Source organism: Pseudoliparis swirei, chromosome 21 (assembly GCF_029220125.1).
Source record: "Pseudoliparis swirei isolate HS2019 ecotype Mariana Trench chromosome 21, NWPU_hadal_v1, whole genome shotgun sequence".
NCBI lineage: Eukaryota > Metazoa > Chordata > Actinopteri > Perciformes > Liparidae > Pseudoliparis > Pseudoliparis swirei.
The window spans coordinates 4446523-4468352 of NC_079408.1; the positions used below are offsets into that span (position 1 = coordinate 4446523).

The 21830-nt window shown below is 43.0% G+C and overlaps 2 protein-coding genes across 2 annotated transcripts; both read left to right on the plus strand.

Moving 5' to 3' along the window:
* The first annotated feature begins 2862 nt into the window (after positions 1–2862).
* On the plus strand, positions 2863–19055 carry casq1b (calsequestrin 1b). The gene is made up of 11 exons (XM_056442701.1): positions 2863–3266; positions 14151–14244; positions 15835–15935; positions 16050–16161; positions 16244–16317; positions 16426–16556; positions 17108–17153; positions 17291–17345; positions 17481–17581; positions 17828–17902; positions 18151–19055. Exons 1-11 carry the CDS (start codon positions 3030–3032, stop codon positions 18451–18453), a joined length of 1329 nt encoding a protein of 442 aa, XP_056298676.1. The 5' UTR covers positions 2863–3029; the 3' UTR covers positions 18454–19055.
* Positions 19056–20211: 1156 nt separating this feature from the next.
* Positions 20212–21591, plus strand: LOC130211949 (caprin-2-like). The gene is made up of 4 exons (XM_056442994.1): positions 20212–20476; positions 20690–20818; positions 20897–21028; positions 21138–21591. The coding sequence occupies exons 1-4, from the start codon at positions 20233–20235 to the stop codon at positions 21413–21415; spliced, it is 783 nt and encodes a 260-aa protein (XP_056298969.1). The 5' UTR covers positions 20212–20232; the 3' UTR covers positions 21416–21591.
* Positions 21592–21830: the final 239 nt, after the last annotated feature.

Genomic DNA, 21830 nt, shown 5'->3' on the forward strand with positions numbered 1-21830 from the left:
GGCAGGTTTTCCATCCAATAATTATATGCAACTCCAACTAAAATTTAGCACATCAGTGCAATAAAATGTAATTAAGTTCGTCCAACTCATTTGTATCAAATACATCTAAAATAAAATCACGATATTCATTAAATTAAATTAATTTGTGTTTGTCCAACTCAAAATATAAACGAACAAAATATGCAAACTCCACACAGAAGGAACACCCCGACTGGGAATTGAACCCACGGACCTCTGGCTTTGAGGCAACAGTGCTAGCCACTACACCACCGTAAGTGTGTTCACCTTATGTAAACAACTCATTTTCAGCTGGCGCATGCGCAAAGGGTAGTCCTCAATGAAACACATTTATTTTGAGTTGATATGCACACCATCTAACCTAAATAAATCTAATAAATGAAAGTATTCATACATTTTGTGTTACACCCATTCAATATAAATATCTTCGTTTTGTAATAGATTTATTTAAATGTATCAAACAATATTTAAATGTGTCACCTCTAAGAAGGGCTTGAATCGTTTTTTTGAGTGTGTGTGTGTGACTTGGGTCTGATTTGGCAGCTTACTGATTAGATAAACTACGAGTCAAACTAATCGTATTTAAACATATTCCATCTCAAACGGGGACTGCTGCGTTAAAGTAAAGTTATACAACATTTTATCTGCCTTTGATTATTCATCAAAAATCACATTGTTTAAATATTTTGTAAAAAGAAGTTGGAACACAATCTCCATAGAGATATGTTGTGAGTTTCCAAGAAGATTGAGCCCAGCGTTTCCGTCCTCCAGCTGCATCATAACTCATCATAACTCCTTCACATTTACCTGCACTTCATAATTCTCATTTCACTTTGATTCCCAAATCCAACCTCCCAATGCTGAATGAAGCCTTTTACAAATAAATATTATGACCCAGAGCTCGACGTATGCTCATTTTACACTCGACGGGAGTCTGAGTCATCATCTCCAACGTAATCACCCTGCATGTGTCAGGAAGAGTCATTCATCTTCGGTAATTAGTCACGCAGGTGCATGTTCCTGCTCTCTGTACTCTCTCGTTGGACTCATTTCTTCATCTTCTCTTCTGTGTAAGTCGACGCTCCAGTCGCCATGGCAACAGCGCACACACACACACACACACACACACACACACACACACACACACACACACACACACACACACACACACACACACACACACACACACACACCGAGAGAGAGGAGTTTAATGACCAAGAGGCACACACTGTGCAGATGCTTGTGTGTGATTACTCATCTTGTTTTATGGACTTGTGATAATGCACAAAAAAACAACAATTAAGTGCAACTGCCACAGGGGGGCGCTGTTTACCTCAGAGGTGCAACAGGTATGGAGGGGGGAGAGGGAGGGGGGTAGTTGTAACCAAATTAAACGTGGAAGGGTCAGGGGTCGCCAGATCCCTTTTGCACTTTCTTTTCCGTGGCTGTGCACATCGCGAGTTTCTATTGGCTGAACCCCGGTGGGCGGAGCTTAAGAGAAGTCAAGCGTTGAATGTGTCGTCCTATAGCTGTATTTATGAGATGATGAAAAACATCTTTAACAGACTGTAAGCGTGGAAATGAATATTCTTTTTTACTCTTCAATCGAAAGGAAAAATAGGACAAACTGTTTATTAAAGTTTGACTCTAATATTTAGATTTTGACGATCTAACATTTCGGGGGAGGGGCTTTTAATGAAATCCAAAATAATTCTAAGGTATTTCACATGTTGAATACCCTCGCAGGCAGCTAAAGAGGAAGAGGCGGATCATCTGGCATGAGGGAGGAGGATGATCACATTACACATTGTTATTAATAGCCGCCCTCTCCCCTTTCTCATTGTAAATGAATAGCCGACAGGATCTCGCTCCGTCCCTCTGCTTACATCCATCTGTCTCTCTCGTCCTCATTCCAAAATATGCTCCATGCAAAAAATATGTGTCAACCGTCACATGACACATCATTAAGGACCTCTTTTTTCATTCACGTAAAAGAAAACAGAAAAAACGGGGCATCCAAGCAATAATAATCTCATTGCAGAATTAAGGATAAGAAAGATATTCACAGTAATTTGTCATTCATGGGACACTTACAAAAACACAATACTCTATAATCTGTTGAATAACCATATTCATGGCAAAGACTTTGGGCCAACGCCATCTCATCTCATCATGAACAGTCCAGCAACCAGAAAAAAAATGATTACATTTAACTATGCACTGAATTCTTTTTATGGATTATTATTAAATCGCAAACAATCAGTTATTAAATCAATTTTAGTGCGACTTGCACACACCCTGCTTGGATTTGTTTCCGTAGACGCACAAATGTGTGGGTGACTCTACGTTTTCATTCGTCGATCCATCTGCGCCTACCGCACTGACCCTCTGCGCGGACGCCATCTTGTCCAAGGCGCTGTCCCGCAGACGCCTTATTTTTAGCGAGAGTCCACAAAACTTAATATGGGAATGGCATCTCGGAGCTCTTATTTCCCCCCCGAGCTCTCATCGCACGTCCATCTCTACCTCCGCTCCTCCAAGACACTGCGCTGGTGTCTGTGGCTCTCCGACCGCCGTCCCTTTTCATAGCCAACGGGCTTCAAACAGGTGGCGGTCTGACCTAAGCGTGGCTCCTCCCATCTTACTGACCACACCCCCGCCCCCTACCTCCACCCTCTATCCCACTCACCGTCGTCCTACTTTTTTTGGCAGCCCCCTCTGGCTTGTTCACGGGATCTCGACCGCCCTCACATACCGATTTGCGTCGCCCCCCCCCCAAAAAGGGGCCCCTCCCCCATGTTTTGGCAAGCGGCATCAGCAAAACCACGTGTAGCTCTTTTTTAAAGGAAGGGGGTGTCACTGCCCGACCTTCTCTTCTCTTGCCGGCGGGGAAAGGAAGCGGGCTGTGTTCCCAACTCTGCGTACCACCAACTTGCGTTCGGGACAACGTCAAACCTCTCAGCGGTACCACTTCTACTTCGACGCGTTGGTGTGACCAACAGGTGAAAGCCATGAAGTGGGGCTGGGTGTTTTGGGGGCTCTTCCTATCTTTGGGGACCCTGTCCTGGGGGGAGCAGGGCATGGAGGTCCCCGAGTACGACGGCAAAGACCGCGTCCACGACTTCAACTCCAAGAACTACAAGTCCATCATGAAGAAGTACGACGTGATGGTGATCTACTACCACAAGAACGTGGACGGGAACCGCAGCGCCATGAAGCAGTTTCAGATGGAGAAGCTGGCTCTGGAGGTGGGTCCCTCCGCCAAATGCGTGACAGTGGATGGGTACTGTGGCCCGCGTGGGGGGGGGAGTGTCTTGAGTTGAAAGGGTCTCACCTGGAGAATGCGGATCCGGGTTGGAGACTCCTGGACGCCGTCTTGAATGAGTTTCAGATAAATTGGTTCACAGGTACGTTCGGCAGGTAAGGAAGAAAGGCAACGCGGAACAGGTGGAAGATACGGGGTGAGGAGGTGTTGTGGGGGGGATTCGTGGACCCTGTCAAGTATGACTGGATAGATGCTGACCTGAAGGATGCAAGTTGGTGAATGTGGGCCAAAGAAACAGGCCAGAGGGAAGCACTGTGAGAATGAGTCCAGGTTGATTATTTCAGCTCTCTGAAACAGACAATGACGCCTTTCAGAATATCGATCAACACTTTGGAACAACCTTGTTTTGGGAGGTTACCCCAGCCCATATAGTTCCTCTGGCAATACAACGCCACATCTCGCACATCACTTATACCTCCAATTTGTCTGTTTAGTTCTGGTTTGCTTCACTTTCATTGCTGAACAAATAGTCTGAGACACAGTGCATGGATGTATTCTTGCGATTGGATCAGTTCACTTCTCTAAATCCATCCTCAAGGCTTACAGTATGTCACACGATGGCACGAGATCGTACAAGAATCGTATCCGTGTCACGGCATCGAGCAAAATTCCAAGTCAATCTTGAATATTTTTGCACTTCCTATTGGAGATCACATTTGCCGATGCTCAGTTTTTCGTTTCTTCAGCTGTCGTTGCCGAGGAACTTTCTTTGAAACTGCTCCAGCGAGAAGACGATGTTCTGGGAACCCTTTGTTGGATAACTAAACCGAACAGGTCGGTGCACCTGGGCCCCGCTGTCAGCCACTGTCTTCCCCTCGCAGTGATTTTTGTCCCTGTCAGAGCAGCAGTGTCTTCTTACAGAGGCGCAGTGTACTTAACACTAGCCTGCATAAGTCACCTCTGTAAATAGCCCGGGACAGCTCTGCATGCTTAGCGAGAGGCTAAAAGCCCTCCTGGGACCAACAGAAAGTTTAGGACCATATCTCACTTCAACTACCGCTCCGCCGGTTCTCTCCCGGCGACACACACACACACACACACACACACACACACACACGCGCTGCTCTGTTTGGGTATCGCACAACCCCTCTGGGGGCAGGCCTCGGGCCGAAACCGTCCTTTGGCACACACCCGAGTCATTGCCCGATCAATTTCCTCCCGGCGCTGCCAAGTCGTGCTTCCCGGCGTGAGGCCGGAGTGGGTCCCCGCTGGACTGTCAACTCTATTGCTGACCTCCTGCCAGCTGTGACCATGCAGCCAATTAGGAAAGAGCAGTAGAGGTCCTCAGGGAAGGGGGTGGGGCTTAAAATAGCTGTTTATTACCACCTGAATCCGTAAGTGATAGTGATTAAAGGGTGAGATCAAGGAATCGAATTGTATCTGCCTACACCACATTATACACGGTAGCCATACTTTCATTTGACTCTCTTAATTTTGGCTGAATCTATTATTTTTTTCAGTCTTGACTATATACAGGACTGTCTCAGAAAATTAGAATATTGTGATAAAGTTCTTTATTTTCTGTAATGCAATTTAAAAAACAAAAATGTCATGCATTCTGGATTCATTACAAATCAACTGAAATATTGCAAGCCTTTTATTCTTTTAATATTGCTGATTATGGCTTACATCTTAAGAAAACTCTAAAATCCTATCTCATAAAATTTTAATATTTCCTCAGACCAAGTAAAAAAAAAGATTTATAACAGCTGAGTGTTTGTCAAGGCTCAGGAAACCCTTGCAGGTGTTTCGAGTTAATTAGACAATTCAAGTGATTTGTTTAATACCCTACTAGTATACTTTTTCATGATATTCTAATATTTAGAGATAGGATATTTGAGTTTTCTTAAACTGTAAGCCATAATCAGCAATAAATCAGAATAAAAGGCTTGCAATATTTCAGTTGATTTGTAATGAATCCAGAATGCATGACATTTGTTTTTTTAATTGCATTACAGAAAATAAAGAACTTCATCACAATATTCTAATTTTCTGAGACAGTCCTGTATATATATATATATATATATATCGCTATACATTTGAAGATATGCTCCCTGGAGGTGTTTCATTGGGTTCTTCTCTCACACTGTTCGGCACACAGGGAAGTAAATGGCCTGTCTTGGTTTATCCACCCACAGCTCCCTCTTTGATACGAGTAGAAAGAGATTAAATTAGATTCAGCAAATTAGTCGACAGATCTTGCAGGCGCTGCCTCAAGTATTTTGTTTTTCCTCTGCACATTCTCTCAGCTTGAATACAAGTATTTTACAGTACAAGTATCACAGGTTTACATCCTTGGCATGAAAACCACGGGTAAGACTATATATATTTATATCGACGGAAAAGGTTACAGTGCAGATGCAACATGAAATCCCAGCATCACCCACTCAAATAGGTTGTGCGATGGAAAGCTTTTCTTCATGTGTGGTTCAGCGGGTTAAAGCAGCGCTCACACGGAACTCTTCTCTCGTCCAGTAATCGCAGGTGTTTAACACCGGAGCTGACAATCTGCTTCATGAACTGGATGCATATGCAGGGGGAAATCCAGTTGACAGCTGGTGAGCCTCATCTTTCAGCCTCCGAGACGCCACAATGTCTCTCGTGATTACCACCGAAGCAGAAGTCTCCTAAAGATACTGACCTTTTGCCATACAACATGCTCATCAATCACTGCACTCGGCTCAGATTGCAGAGATCTTTTCCTTACTACCTTCTATATCTACCGCGAGTATACACACACACACGGACACACAGATAACATAAATATATTTACACTATGTAGGTTTACGTTCTATTACCTCGATTGTTCGTCAAAGTTAACGCACATTCATTGACGTCATCATAATGCGAACATGCTAAAATATATAGTACAACACACTGTTTCAACTATGACATAACATGGCATAGGCAGAAAACCAGTTTATATAAGTTTGGTTTTGGAAAGAATATCACAAATGTAAATTTGTCTGATGAAATTTCACATGGATGAGTTTAATTTGTGTGCACGTAAACCTAAAAACATTTCATTTCATTTTAAATAATGCTAAATATATATTGGTAGTATGCTGAAGCTCTGCATCATATAATCTCTATCATGTATTGAGCCATCATGTGCGTATTAAAAACTCCTTTTTACATATTCTTGTTTTGAAATTAGTCATATTTCTAAATTAAGTACAGTAATGTGGCTCTTGTTATTGGTAACCAGGCTATTGAAAGCTCCGTCAAGCTCTTTGCAATTCTCAGAGCGCATGGAAGTGAAACTCAGGGTCAGAATATAACTCGAATGCCCTCCTTGGGGCGCCGACCTGGCTTCAAGCGACGACATTGACACTCCACACATCCAGAACGCATGCGGAGGCTCAGATCTCTTCACCGCCAAGAAGTCTCGGGACAAGTCCCCGTGGCCCCTTTGCTTCAAGAGCTCAACATGAGGCTCACTCCCATCTTTCCCCAGAGCAACGTCACATCTCGATGAATCTCCTTCGCGACCTTCCTCCCCCAAATTAACCCCGTGAGAGAGGCCCTGAACCGAGAGCTATTGGGTCCGATGTGATGTCATCCGATGACGTCGTCCTCGGTTCGTCTCGTGTAAAAAAACACATGTTAGTTTACGGAGGATTAATAATAGAAGAGGTTGGCTATAGATTTCGAGGGTCTCAGCTGCTGTTGAAATGATATATTTGTGCCTGTCACAATAAGGATCAGTGTTAAATGCTTTAAATCGATAGTGCTGAGATATCTCAAATATCCATTTTTTTCACTTATCTCTACCTTTAAAAAAATATACTAACCTGAGGATACGCTGTAGAATATGATACTTGTGTCCTGGGATTTTTGGACAGATTTCATATGACAAACAGTGGATTTATTATTATTTATTATACCTCCACCAGGCATTGCCTTCGCCTCTCCTCACCCTTTTTCGGAGGTACTCGAACTGAGATGTTCGTTTGAGCATGTGGCCAAGCGGGCGCCTCTCTGCAGATGAATAGTGCAGTGATTTCTTTTCAGGAGCAGCCTGTACACACACGGCATCTGCTAAAACAAAAACGTTTGGTAGAAAACACTCGATGGAGCGTCGCCCTACGCCGGCGCTACATCGAGCAACTCAAAAGGCTCGGGAGGGAAAGGCGGTGAGATGACACCAGAGTCGCCCAAATGTCGCACAATTTGATATGAGTAAAAACCCCAATCTTTGTGCCTCAGTTTAACACGCACATGTTTTTTGAGGCTTTTTACGCCCTCAAATGCTCTTCATCTCTGCTTCTCCCTCCTCCTCAGCCATTCTTTTGAAGGATACACTTTCTTCACTTATTCGTGGGAGGACAATGTCGAGGAGTCTTCACGCCACAAAGAGACGGGGCTTGAATAACTTCATAAATAAGACTTTATCACCTTGTTCACAAGAGTTATTCACAGAGCTGCGAACTGATTTGTCACAGCACGTGTTCTATTTACAGGGACGAGTTTATTAATACTTTTAATTAAAGATTTCTCCTTCACACAGCACACATCAGGACTCATCCCAGTCGGGAATAGCACAGGTTAACGTGTCCCAGTAAGCCACGTCAACAGGACAGTGGGCATGACTGGGACGTGGCTTACTGGGACGCATGCCACCAGGCAGCTGAATCAGCTAAATGGAATTCAACCAACGTGGTTATCGTTGTTTCGTGTAAAAAAGAAAGACAAAAAGACCTATTTATGTATTTCAGCAGGATTTGTGCGTGTGCGTGGTTTTACCGGGACACTCAAACGCACCGCAGCAATCGTGAATGTTATTCGCTGCTCGCTGTGAGGAAAAGCTTTTTACATTTGAGGAGGAAAGGTCACCTTTTTTGTGTCGTCGGACATCAAATCTGAGTCAACTCGAGTCAAATAATACACACGCATCTGCTCGACCTTTGCAAAAAAAAGCGTGTTGCATGCAACACCTGCCGGCTTTCCACGTGACTCACCACGCCGCCTCTATTAGCCGTCGCTGGTCTCGGTGAGTCACCCCCAGATGGTCATGGGAACACGTGTGGCCTCGCAGTGTGTTGGACTCCATCAGCCCGCGAGATTTATAACGGCTTTTTTTTCACCAGAATCTCCCCCGAGTTAAAAAAACAAAAAAAACACACACACACAAAAAAAGGAAAATGAAAAACTCCATTCCATCGTTGAAGGAATCGAGAAGACGTTTGGAGTCAAATAAAAATCATTCACGAAACGCCGTTTTCAATCTTTGCCTGGTGCAGTGTTATGTAAGCGTGTGTAACAGCAGCCATTATTAATTTACAGTCTGGCTGGGAGGTGGAGGGGGGGGGGGGGGGGGTAGTGCAGGTTGTCCAAGGACAGCTGCTAAATACGGGAAGATGGGAAATCGTGCTGTTTAGAATTTTTTTTAATGTTCCTTGATTTATAGATTCAGCTATTTTTTTTAGGGGGAAAGGGATGGGTTTGTTCGGGAAAAGTTTAAAAAGAGTGATTTTGCTGCCCATCATAACCCACTACTTTTTGAATGGACACACATACACATATACATGTATTACAAGGGCTTTTACTCTTTTACTTTTGTATCATTGCCCCGATTTAGAATTTTGCAAATCGATTTGTTATGCAACGGTAACCTTTACAACCAAAAACAACTTCACATTTCACTTCCACGTCTCAAACAGGTGGATTTCTGCACCAATTAGAAAATGAATGGAAACCAACGGCTGCCCGGGAGATCACATTCATAATATAAAAAAAGTATATGCGTGTCGTTTTGGGGAATTTTTCTTAACAATATTTAGGATTCAAAAAAGATGCATCTGAAAACCAAAATTATCATTTGGATTGTTGAAAAAATGACTAAACCATTGCAAGATGAACTTATTGAGCCATCATGTGCGTATTAAAAACTCCTTTTTACATATTCTTGTTTTGAAATTAGTCATATTTCTAAAGTAAGTACAGTAATGTGGCTCTTGTTATTGGTAACCAGGCTATTGAAAGCTCCGTCAAGCTCTTTGCAATTCTCAGAGCGCATGGAAGTGAAACTCAGGGTCAGAATATAACTCGAATGCCCTCCTTGGGGCGCCGACCTGGCTTCAAGCGACGACATTGACACTCCACACATCCAGAACGCATGCGGAGGCTCAGATCTCTTCACCGCCAAGAAGTCTCGGGACAAGTCCCCGTGGCCCCTTTGCTTCAAGAGCTCAACATGAGGCTCACTCCCATCTTTCCCTAGAGCAACGTCACATCTCGATGAATCTCCTTCGCGACCTTCCTCCCCCAAATTAACCCCGTGAGAGAGGCCCTGAACCGAGAGCTATTGGGTCCGATGTGATGTCATCCGATGACGTCGTCCTCGGTTCGTCTCGTGTAAAAAACCACCTGTTGTTTACGGAGGATTAATAATAGAAGAGGTTGGATATCGATTTCGAGGGTCTCAGCTGCTGTTGAAATGATATATTTGTGCCTGTCACAATAAGGATCAGTGTTAAATGCTTTAAATCGATAGTGCTGAGATATCTCAAATATCCATTTTTTTCACTTATCTCTACCTTTAAAAAAATATACTAACCTGAGGATACGCTGTAGAATATGATACTTGTGTCCTGGGATTTTTGGACAGATTTCATATGACAAACAGTGGATTTATTATGATTTATTATACCTCCACCAGGCATTGCCTTCGCCTCTCCTCACCCTTTTTCGGAGGTACTCGAACTGAGATGTTCGTTTGAACGCCAGCGGAAGCGAGCGCCTCTCTGCAGATGAATAGTGCAGTGATTTCTTTTCAGGAGCAGCCTGTACACACACGGCATCTGCTAAAACAAAAACGTTTGGTAGAAAACACTCGATGGAGCGTCGCCCTACGCCGGCGCTACATCGAGCAGCTCGTAAAAGGCTCGGAGGGGGAAAGACGGTCGAGATGACACCAGAGTCGCCCAAATGTCGCACAATTTGATATGAGTAAAAACCCCAATCTTTGTGCCTCAGTTTAACACGCACATGTTTTTTGAGGCTTTTTACGCCCTCAAATGCTCTTCATCTCTGCTTCTCCCTCCTCCTCAGCCATTCTTTTGAAGGATACACTTTCTTCACTTATTCGTGGGAGGACAATGTCGAGGAGTCTTCACGCCACAAAGAGGCAGGCTTGAATAACTTCATAAATAAGACTTTATCACCTTGTTCACAAGAGTTATTCACAGAGCTGCGAACTGATTTGTCACAGCACGTGTTCTATTTACAGGGACGAGTTTATTAATACTTTTAATTAAAGATTTCTCCTTCACACAGCACACATCAGGACTCATCCCAGTCGGGAATAGCACAGGTTAACGTGTCCCAGTAAGCCACGTCAACAGGACAGTGGGCATGACTGGGACGTGGCTTACTGGGACGCATGCCACCAGGCAGCTGAATCAGCTAAATGGAATTCAACCAACTTGGTTATCGTTGTTTCGTGTAAAAAAGAAAGACAAAAAGACCTATTTATGTATTTCAGCAGGATTTGTGCGTGTGCGTGGTTTTACCGGGACACTCAAACGCACCGCAGCAATCGTGAATGTTATTCGCTGCTCGCTGTGAGGAAAAGCATTTTACATTTGAGGAGGAAAGGTCACCTTTTTTGTGTCGTCGGACATCAAATCTGAGTCAACTCGAGTCAAATAATACACACGCATCTGCTCGACCTTTGCAAAAATAAGCGTGTTGCATGCAACACCTGCCGGCTTTCCACGTGACTCACCACGCCGCCTCTATTAGCCGTCGCTGGTCTCGGTGAGTCACCCCCAGATGGTCATGGGAACACGTGGCCTCGCGGTGTGTTGGACTCCATCAGCCCGCATGTAGATTTATAACGGCTTTTTTTTCACCAGAATCTCCCCCGAGTTAAAAAAACAAAAAAAACACACACACACAAAAAAAGGAAAATGAAAAACTCCATTCCATCGTTGAAGGAATCGAGAAGACGTTTGGAGTCAAATAAAAATCATTCACGAAACGCCGTTTTCAATCTTTGCCTGGTGCAGTGTTATGTAAGCGTGTGTAACAGCAGCCATTATTAATTTACAGTCTGGCTGGGAGGTGGAGGGGGGGGGGGGGGTAGTGCAGGTTGTCCAAGGACAGCTGCTAAATACGGGAAGATGGGAAATCGTGCTGTTTAGAATTTTTTTTAATGTTCCTTGATTTATAGATTCAGCTATTTTTTTTAGGGGGAAAGGGATGGGTTTGTTCGGGAAAAGTTTAAAAAGAGTGATTTTGCTGCCCATCATAACCCACTACTTTTTGAATGGACACACATACACATATACATGTATTACAAGGGCTTTTACTCTTTTACTTTTGTATCATTGCCCCGATTTAGAATTTTGCAAATCGATTTGTTATGCAACGGTAACCTTTACAACCAAAAACAACTTCACATTTCACTTCCACGTCTCAAACAGGTGGATTTCTGCACCAATTAGAAAATGAATGGAAACCAACGGCTGCCCGGGAGATCACATTCATAATATAAAAAAAGTATATGCGTGTCGTTTTGGGGAATTTTTCTTAACAATATTTAGGATTCAAAAAAGATGCATCTGAAAACCAAAATTATCATTTGGATTGTTGAAAAAATGACTAAACCATTGCAAGATGAACTTATTAATGTGATATAAGCAACTCCACCTGCCGCTCCGGTCCGGTTCGCCCCAAAGTAAATAACCTGGAGGCCGAACCTGCGACCGAGTCGCGTTGAGTGAAGCACGTGGGCGCGATATTACGAGAATCGTGACCACCCCACCCCCCTCCCCCCTCTCCGCGCTCACCCTCCGGGGCCACAGCCGAGCGCAGCGGGGGACCCCGGAGCACCTTTTTTTCTCCCACCGTGGCGACCCTGACTGGGCACCGGGACACGGAGCCAAGCGCCGACGCCGGTGACCTCTCTCTTGGCTCCGTGCGCCCACACACAGGTCAGAATTACATCTCCAGATGAACACGGAGAGGAGGGTGAGGGCGAGAGGGGAAGGACACCAGAAAGCAGGAATGAAACGAGACGCGTGAGGGAGGATGAAACTATAGGAGGAGAAATGTCAAGTGTCTCCTTCCCCTCCTTCCCTTCCCACACCCTTTTCTATATGCGACGGAGCCTCTTTTCTGCTCCTCGACATGCTTTCTCACGCGCCCTTATAAAGCTGCGGGACTTCAGAACTTCACCTCTTTTATAAATACCCCCAGAGTTGAGAATATGGCCATGTGGCAACAGGGAGGAGATGTGATGTATAGAGTCTTTGGTATTGTCTTGTATATTCTCTTATGTAAGTTATGCAGTAATACAGTGGATATCCAAAAAATGTATGTATATTTTTAATTTAGCAATGCTTCTGCATCAATTTATTAATAAAAGTTCACAATGTTTGTTTCTTTGTAGCTTCTGCTTCCAGGAAGTGATTGAAAACATTCGGAAACATTGATTTATTCAACTGGTGCACGCCCCACTGAACCGTCTTCAACACAAAGACTTGAATTAAAATCTACAGGCTATAAAACATGATCACCGTTTTACGTGCACATCGGAGTCAGTTTTCAAGGCCGCTACGAGGCGCTAACGAGGAGGGCGCGAGCTAACCGGCTGCTGGTTGTGTCCGACAGATGTGACTCTCGCCGTATTTTCTCAAAATACTGAACTCGGCAGAAACGACTGGAACTATCTAGGAATAAGAAAGCATGTATCAGGGTTCGTTTTGTCACGGAAAACCTGGAAAAGTCATGGAATTCTGAAATAGTCATTTCCAGGCCTGGAAAAGTCGTGGAAAAAACTTAAATCATAAAAGTTTTGGAAAAGTCCTGGAAATTTGTTATAATCACGGCCATTTACGCCGAATTTGAAATAATTAATATGTTTTTTTAAAGAAAGACGCTCAGAATATAAGCCGGCACACGCTCTCAATACTACATTTTTCATGTTTATACCGAGATTTCAGTTTGGTCATGGAAATCAGTCATGGAAATCCGTTGGTCAAAATGTGTAAGAACCCTGATGTATAAACCCTTTAAAGAAGCCTTATCCACTGAATGGAACCGTTCCCATCAGCTGTGAGGCGACTATCTCGCTTTAGAGTTCCAAAACTAAAGAGGCCAATCTTCACCAGATCAGAGTAGAGAATTGGCACGGGGTCCGATCGTGAGCTAATGTGTCTGGACTGCGTAGCCCGAAATAATGGAGGGCACTAAAGAGCAGAACTCTTCATACTGCACTCGCTATTTGTTGCCGGTGCTTTTGGGCACCCGGATGAATCCTTTGCAAGGCGTCGCATTCGGAGCGTAACCTCACATGTAACAACGGGGGCAAATGGAACATGTACATGTTGTGTAAAACTGTGAGGAATACAGTTTTTGTTCATTGCTCAGTCCTGTAAATATATCGCAGATGTTTAAATGCTCGTATACGTGCCCTCTTCTCCTTTTTCCGACTCCACCTGTCGCCGCGTCTCTTCCCCTTCGACATCGTTGGCTCAAGTTCTGCTCCTCTTGTTCTTTCTGGAAAGGCCGCTGCCTGCGCTCCTCGCAGAGGGCTGTCGATTGTTGGCTTCGGTTTCACTCTCCGTTTTTAGAAAGTGCAAGTCGGCGTTCCTTTAAAGATTTTTGCTTTTTAAGGCCTTGGAAATTAGGATGAAATGCCAAAGGGGGGTTTGCTCGAGTAAAGGGAAACTCAAAGTGTGGCTTCCAATGGAATCCGGAGATTAAGAATCGTCCGCCGTGGACAGGCGAGACGGTTGAAATCAATTGTCATAGGGTAATAAATACAACTTCCTCTCTCTCTCTCTCTCTCTCTCTCCAGCTTGCAGCCCAAGTTCTGGGCGACTTCGACAATGAGGACATTGGGTTCGGACTGGTGGACGAAAAGAAGGACTCCGCCGTCGCCAAGAAGCTCGGTAAACTCTCGCCGACGGGGACTTGGGGATGTAAACATTGACTCGTCGTCATAAGTGACGAGACAAAAGATCGACGGACTAAAAATCCAGTAAAGTGAAGGTACTAGCCAATGGGACATGGGGTGATGGAGCCTTCTCCATTTCTGCCCCCTCTCTCTGGAACTCTCTCGCCAAACCCGTCTGACACTGCACCGACCTTCGCATTTTAAAATCACAAATCAAAAACCCACCAGTTCAGAACAGCTTTCATCGTGTGATTGTGTGCTCTACGTTCTAGAAATTCTAGTTATTTTTCATGGTATCGATTTTAGGATGTTTTAATGATGTGCTTTAAAGTGTCTTTAAGTACCTTGAAAAGAGCTATATACATGTAATGCATAATTATTTGTATTACAATTGGACATTCTTTGTAAATATGGGATTCAATCTATACCACATGTGAAACAAGTCTGACCTCAAGTGTCGACTAAAGATATCACATCTTCTCTGTAATGGCAGAGCCATCAATGAGCCTTATGTGCAACTAAAATTAGCTTAACCCTTGTGTTGCCTTCGGGTCATTTTGACCCGAATCAATATTACACCCTCCCCCCGCCTTCGGATTAATTTGACCCCATTCAATGTTTAATGTCGGTGTTCTTTCGGTAGTCAACAAACAAACATAAAGTGCCTCACACTTAACCCTTGTGTTGCCTTAGGGTCATTTGACTGAATCAATATACCTCCCCGCCTTTGGGTCATTTTGACCCGATTCAATGTTTCACCCTCCTGTTACCTTTATATTTACTAACATATTTTACCCTTTGGGTTCAATTTGACGCCAGCAATTAAAATCTCCAGAAAATTATTAAAATTAATATTGTTTTCCAAGTTTAAGTGTGAGGCACTTTATGTTTGTTTGTTGACTACCGAAAGAACACCGACATTAAACATTGGATGGGGTCAAATTAATCCTAAAGCGGGGGGAGGGTGTAATATTGATTCGGGTCAAAATGACCCTAAGGCAACACAAGGGTTAAACTTGGAAAACAATATTAATTCTAATAATTTTCTGGAGGTTTTAATTGCTGGCATCAAATTGAACCCAAAGGGTAAAATATGTTAGTAAATTTAAAGGTAACAGGAGGGTGAAACATTGAATCGGGTCAAAATGACCCATAGGCGGGGGGAGGGTGTAATATTGATTCGGGTCAAAATGACCCGAAGGCAACACAAGGGTTAATGAATATGTTTGTAATCTTCTTTTTTAATTTTCTTGAAAGAAGAGTCCATCTTGACACAAATCAGCTTATCATGTGCAATATTACTATCTGTGAAATGTAAAGCCCTGCAATATTACTAGTAGTGTCTTATTAGTCAAGTTACTATTTCAAATGTGATTTATTTCTAATGCTTATGAAATAATTCCTCTTCAGCAACAGTGCATCAAATCATTATGAGGCTCTCTAAGAAGTTTCCAACCCCGCTGTATAATGAGTTGAAATCCTAGAAGCAAGCAAACATGAATGTTCATAACTTATTTTCTCTTTTATGTAAGAATATGTGCGACAATATTCCCGGTATAACGGTGTCGTGACTCTTCCTCTGAAGGTCTGGATGAGGTGGAGAGCATCTACATATTTGCCGACGATGAGATCATCGAGTATGACGGAGAGCTGGCGGCCGACACGCTGGTGGAGTTCCTCTACGACGTGAGTCATTTCTGGCCCGGTGCAAAGCACTGTGGGTAAACGCAGACTCTACGTTTGTTGTCATAACTGCGGCGCCTTGATGTCGAGGACTCATCCGAGCGTCTCTCTCGTCAGGTGGTCGAAGACCCCGTGGAGGTCATCGACAACGACCGCGAGCTGAAGGGTTTCTACAACATGGACGAGGTCATCAAGCTCGTCGGCTACTTCAGGAGCGAGAAATCTCCCCGTAGGTCGAAAGTTCACGATCCGACAGATGAAACATGAAGGAGTATTATGATCATGATGTTCCCCCTTGTTCCCCCGTCCAGACTTCATTGAGTTCGACGACGCTGCCGAGGAGTTCCACCCCTTCGTCAAATTCTTTGCCACGTTTGACCCCAAGGTGTAAATTGTTGGTTTCTGAGCCTCATTGTGTTTAAATCAACTGCCCCAAGACGTCGAAATGTTTCTTCCGTCTCCTGCCTCTCATCTCTCTTCACCACTGTTCCAGATCGCCAAGAAGCTGAAGATGAAGATGAACGAAGTGGACTTCTACGAACCCTTCATGGAGGAGCCCGTCACCATTCCAGGAAAGCCCTACATCGAGTCCGAGCTCGTCGATTACATTGAACAGCACGACAGGTGAGACGATGTACATGCAAAGACAACCAGACCGGTTTCCGTTTTCCTTGAGTTGGTATTTAGTTTGCCACGATCCCTTCGGTTGATCCAACATCTGTAACTTCCTCTCCTTCGGGACAGAACATGCACATTTTTCTGGTACCTTTTTGTATCGCTTCCTTCCTTCCTGTGTGCCATAAATCAAGTTGTTCAACTTCAATCAACTGAGTTGTGAAGCCAATTATGTCATTATTCTGTAGCCATTTCATGGTGCAATCAACATTTAGTTAATAAGGATAAGTAAAAACAAAAAAAATATTGTCAGTTTATATAAGTGTTTGAATACAGTACTTCTGCTTGTAACATAGTAGTTTCCCACTGTGGTATTGCTAGTCTTACTTACAGTAAGTACAATAATTATGTATTCTGTCACTGCATACTTTACACATTAATTGCTGATAATCTTATGACACTCCAGAGTATTTTTAGGGAACTTTCATATGAGAAAACACAGTATAAATCAGTATAAATCAATGGATTATAACAATTGTATTTGTATTTTTTTATTACAGGCCTACTCTGAGAAAGCTCGAGCCCCACAGCATGTATGAGATCTGGGTAAGAGATCCGAAAACTGGTATTCAAAAAATCATCCGTTAAACAATGTTCCCTTTCTCCTCTAATACAACTGAAATGTCCTATCAGTCGATTTAAAGTGGAAATATAGTCTGATCCTTCTTTCTTGGTGCTCACAGGAGGACGACATCGATGGAGAGCACATTGTTGCCTTTGCTGAGGAAGATGACCCAGGTACAACTTTACTACCTCGGTGCCTCTTTATTCAGCGTTGAGAATATCCACACAGGGTTCAACTATCTAGCCGAAACTTTTTCCGGGGGTTACCGGGCTCACAAACTATCGCTGACATTTTGAATTGTTCTTTAGACGGTTTTGAATTCCTGGAAATCCTGAAGGAGGTGGCGCGCGAGAACACCGACAACCCCAACCTCAGCATCATCTGGATCGACCCCGACGATTTCCCACTGGTATGAAACACCTCTCACTCATAAACGATTCATACAGGTTATAGAATATTTCACGTTTGATTACCACACAAATATTCATGCTGCTGAGCCTTTTGTTGTCTTGTTTTTTGTTGTTGTTGCACATGCTATTTTTTGATGTCTACAAAAACACAACTTGACACATTGAAGTGCTTCGCTGTTCATTTCATTCATAATTGCATCAGGATACATTAGCCTATAATCACCTGTCTGTCTCTCTCTATCTAGCTGGTGCCGTACTGGGAGAAGACCTTCGGCATCGACCTCTCTTCTCCTCACATTGGGGTGGTTGATGTTGAAGACGTAAGCGAACTCTCTCAACCTTTACTCTGAATCTTCAATGAAAAAATTGATTTCAAGTGTAAAAAAGCACCCAGAAATATGTCATTCAATAAATCTTCAACATGTTGGATTGCAGTCAAGATAACAATCCTGGGTTTCAATGCATACCATCAGCAAACGTCTGACTCGTCATCGGAGCCTCGTATTGAGCCGTGAACCGGGCACTGGAAGTCGTTTTGTCATCGAGTATTTGGGTTTTATTTTGGCAGGCCGACAGCGTTTGGATGGAGATGGACGACGAGGACGACATGCCAACGGCGGACGAGCTCGAGCAGTGGATCGAGGACGTCCTGTCTGGAAAGATTGACCCAGATGATGATGACGAGGACGACGATGAGGATGACGACGACGATGATGATGACGACGATGATGATGATGACGACGATGAGGATGACGACGACGATGATGATGACGACGATGATGATGATGACGACGATGACGAAGACGACGACGATGACGACGACGACGACGATGATGACGATGATGATGACGACGATGACGACGACGAATAAATGTTGACCATCATCTTTCACTCCACTATAATTTAGCCAGAAAATGGCAAAAACCCAAAAGAAGTTCCATTTTTTTCCTTTTTTTTTCTAACATCGTGCAGCAAACGCGGGTTGTGTCTTTGCTTCCTGTACGGTCTCCTGTGAGGGACAAACATAATGACCCGAGATGGGAAACTTTTACGGTCAGTCAGGGAGGGAGATTTTCTAAGAAGCAGAGGATGTGCACCTGTGTTGATGAACCGGGTTGCAGCTTAAAATGTGTTTCGTCCCTTGTTATTGTATTCGAGTATGCTAACTTCTCACAACGAATGTTAGCCTTCGTTAGCCTTTCTGCTAACGGAGGCTAACACCCATGACGTCTTCTACCTAATGTCACAGGCCGGGGTTCAACCCTTTCTCATGTCTTATTTTCTACTTGATGAAGAGAAGAAACAAAGACATATAATATATTATACTGAAGAGATTAAACCTTAAATCACTGGACAGTCTTAAGATTATTGCAATCTCGGAAAACGAATGGGATTCCGGGGAATCAAAAAAATTACAAAATGATTTGTTTCTGCTCTCATATTAAAAATGAAAGAAAAGTATTTGACAACCAATGCTGTTTGTTGTTGTTATTTCTACATGAAATAGTTGTGTGTGGATTGCAGGCAATGAAGTTCAAGCATACTGTTAAGGAATGTCTGGGAGCCACAGGGAGTAGGACTCAAAAGCAGATTGCAGAGACGAGGTAGTCGGATTCAAAAACATTGTCTTTACTCGGCAAAACATTTGAGACACACTGACTTTTATTATGCATATCATAGATCATATCTTTAGTCTCTTTTCTGTTTCTGTTCCAGCTCATAATCTACTGGTGTCAGCTATTAATATAATACTAATATCTGAAACAATTCCAGGTCACAATCGATGTATGAAGTCAAAAACAGGTCAGAAAATAATTCAAAGGCAAAAGTGAAGGTAGAGTCTGTGGGATTATAAACTGGTCACTGGATGCATAGGATGCAAAATATATAAAGATGTATATATTCCGTGTTTTTTTTGTCGACAATTGATATAATGTTAATTTCTAGCCACAATATAGAAGTGGCACAAGCAATTACTAAGAATTTAAAGTGACAATATTATCAATATAAATCAACCTCAGATTTGTGTTTCCACCCATTACTCCGACCTTTGCATGCCGGATTGCAAACCGAACTCAAAGTACACAAAAGGGTCACACGTTTGGGGCTGAAGCAGCTGACATTGGGCGAGAGCGTAACACTTGGCTGACACGAAGGAGTCGGACAACGACTTTTATGATGCACGTCATGGATCATATCTTTAGTCTCTTTTATGGTTATGTTCCTGCTCGTAATCTACTGTTGTCAGCTATTATGTAAGGTACTAATATCTGAAAATTTTCCAGGGCACAATCGATGTATGAAGTCAAAAACAAGCCATCAAATGATTGAAAGGCAAAAGTGAAGGTAGAGTCTTATAAACTGGTCACTGGATGCATAGGATGCAAAATATATCAAAATGTATATATTCTGTGTTTTTTTGTAGGTTCATTAAAGGGGATCTAATCTTGTTCTGTAAGACCAGTGAAGAATTGAGACAGTTTCAAACTTTGAACCCAGAAATAAAGTTACAATATGATAAGAAAGCCATTAATGGAATGGGATGTTAAAAATTAACAGATCATCCTCAAAACAAAAGCAGCCTGAGGGATCACAGCAGTCAGAGTTGAGGTGACTGAGTGATCTTGAATCAACTCGGATTGTATTCAACATGAATTTTGCCATTTTCTTGTTTGTTTTGCCTTTTTGCGGCTTGACTTTGGCCCAGAAATCAAACGATGCCATTGTCGTGGAGAAAATAACTGAAAGACAAACATGCTATCCTGACATGTGTGAGATCCTGAAAGAGTTTGGTGCCATGACAGAAAAAATGAGAGCTATGGAAACCAGACTGAAGGAGAGTGAAACCAGACTGAAGGACAGTGAAACCCAGATTCTTGAACTGAAGAACCAAGGTGAAGTTAAATTGAAGAATTAACGCATTAAGTGTATTGTAGTGAAAGAGACAACATTCATTTGAAGTGTTCCTGCTTATAATCTACTGGTGTCAGCTATTAAGGTACTAATATCTGAAACAATTCCAGGGCACAATGGATTTACAAAGTCAAAAACATGGAAAATAAAATTGAAAGTCAATCATGCGATCCTGATGTGTGTTTTCCTTAAAGATTTTGGTGCCATGACAGAAAAGATGAGAGCCATGGAAACCAGGCTGAAGGACAGTGAAACCAGGCTGACGGAGAGTGAAACCAGGCTGACGGAGTGTGAAACCCAGATTCTTGAACTGAGGAACAAAGGTGAAGTTAAATTGCAGAAGACGATGGCTGGATGATCTCTGGAAGTCTTATTTCATCAGAATGTTTTGTTTCACACAGAAAGAACTAAGGTGGCGTTCAGTGCAGCAATTGGAGGAGAAAGTAGAGCCATTGGCCCCTTCACCACGGACAAAACTTTAATCTACAAAAGAGAAATAACAAACATTGGTAGTGCCTACAGTACATTCTCAGGTAATACAATCACTTGTTGAAGTGCATTATTATTTTGTCTCAGTATTATTCAGACTTGCACAAAGTGTTAATTAATTGAAAGAAAGTGACCACACTGTAATCTCCACAGGTATCTTCACTGCACCCATTGCAGGCGTTTACTACTTCACCTTCTCTTATCATGCTGGAGGTAATAACCTAGTACACCTAAATCTCTACAAGAACAACCAGGTTCTCGTGACGGCCTTTGACCATCAGACAGTGTACGACAACGCCGACAACGGAGGCAACGCAGTGTTTGTGCAGCTGCAGCAAGGGGACCAGGTGTTTGTGCGCTTAGTTGCTAATACACATATTTGGGGAAACGATGCGCTCTCCACCTTCAGCGGTTGCTTGGTTGTTGAATGATTGTAGAAAAATATGAAAGGATAAAAAGCAGAATCGCCTAATATAACCTGCATTGTATGTCACTCAGGTGTTATATAACCATTCTTCTGTAATTGACATTCACACATATTTCTTGTGTAATTGGACCACTCAGCTCATATCATTGAATTCAAATAAACACCCCTTTTCAACTTGAAGGCAGGATGATTTATTAGAATGTGTCTATGGGTATTTTAGCTGGAGCAGAGGGGGAGAAGATTCAGATTTCCCCGGATGTCCCGGCTATGAGACGAGATAACACAACATTTGGGCTTTCAAGGACTTTTTGGCTTTTGAGAAACCTTCGGACTTGAACAACTTTCTAGTTTTTCGAGACTGACTCCGACAACCGTCACTGTTTCATTGAACTGCTTTTGAGAAAAGAAACCTGAAAATA

Bases quoted from the DNA above. Each gene is read 5' to 3' on its own strand.
- casq1b (XM_056442701.1), top strand. From the start codon at position 3,030: ATGAAGTGGGGCTGGGTGTTTTGGGGGCTCTTCCTATCTTTGGGGACC. The intron at 3,267-14,150 runs GTGGGTCCCTCC...CTCTCTCTCCAG, and splicing joins TGGAGAAGCTGGCTCTGGAG to CTTGCAGCCCAAGTTCTGGG. The intron at 16,557-17,107 runs GTGAGACGATGT...TTTTTATTACAG, and splicing joins TACATTGAACAGCACGACAG to GCCTACTCTGAGAAAGCTCG.
- LOC130211949 (XM_056442994.1), top strand. From the start codon at position 20,233: ATGAATTTTGCCATTTTCTTGTTTGTTTTGCCTTTTTGCGGCTTGACT. The intron at 20,819-20,896 runs GTGAAGTTAAAT...TGTTTCACACAG, and splicing joins TCTTGAACTGAGGAACAAAG to AAAGAACTAAGGTGGCGTTC. The intron at 21,029-21,137 runs GTAATACAATCA...TAATCTCCACAG, and splicing joins TGCCTACAGTACATTCTCAG to GTATCTTCACTGCACCCATT.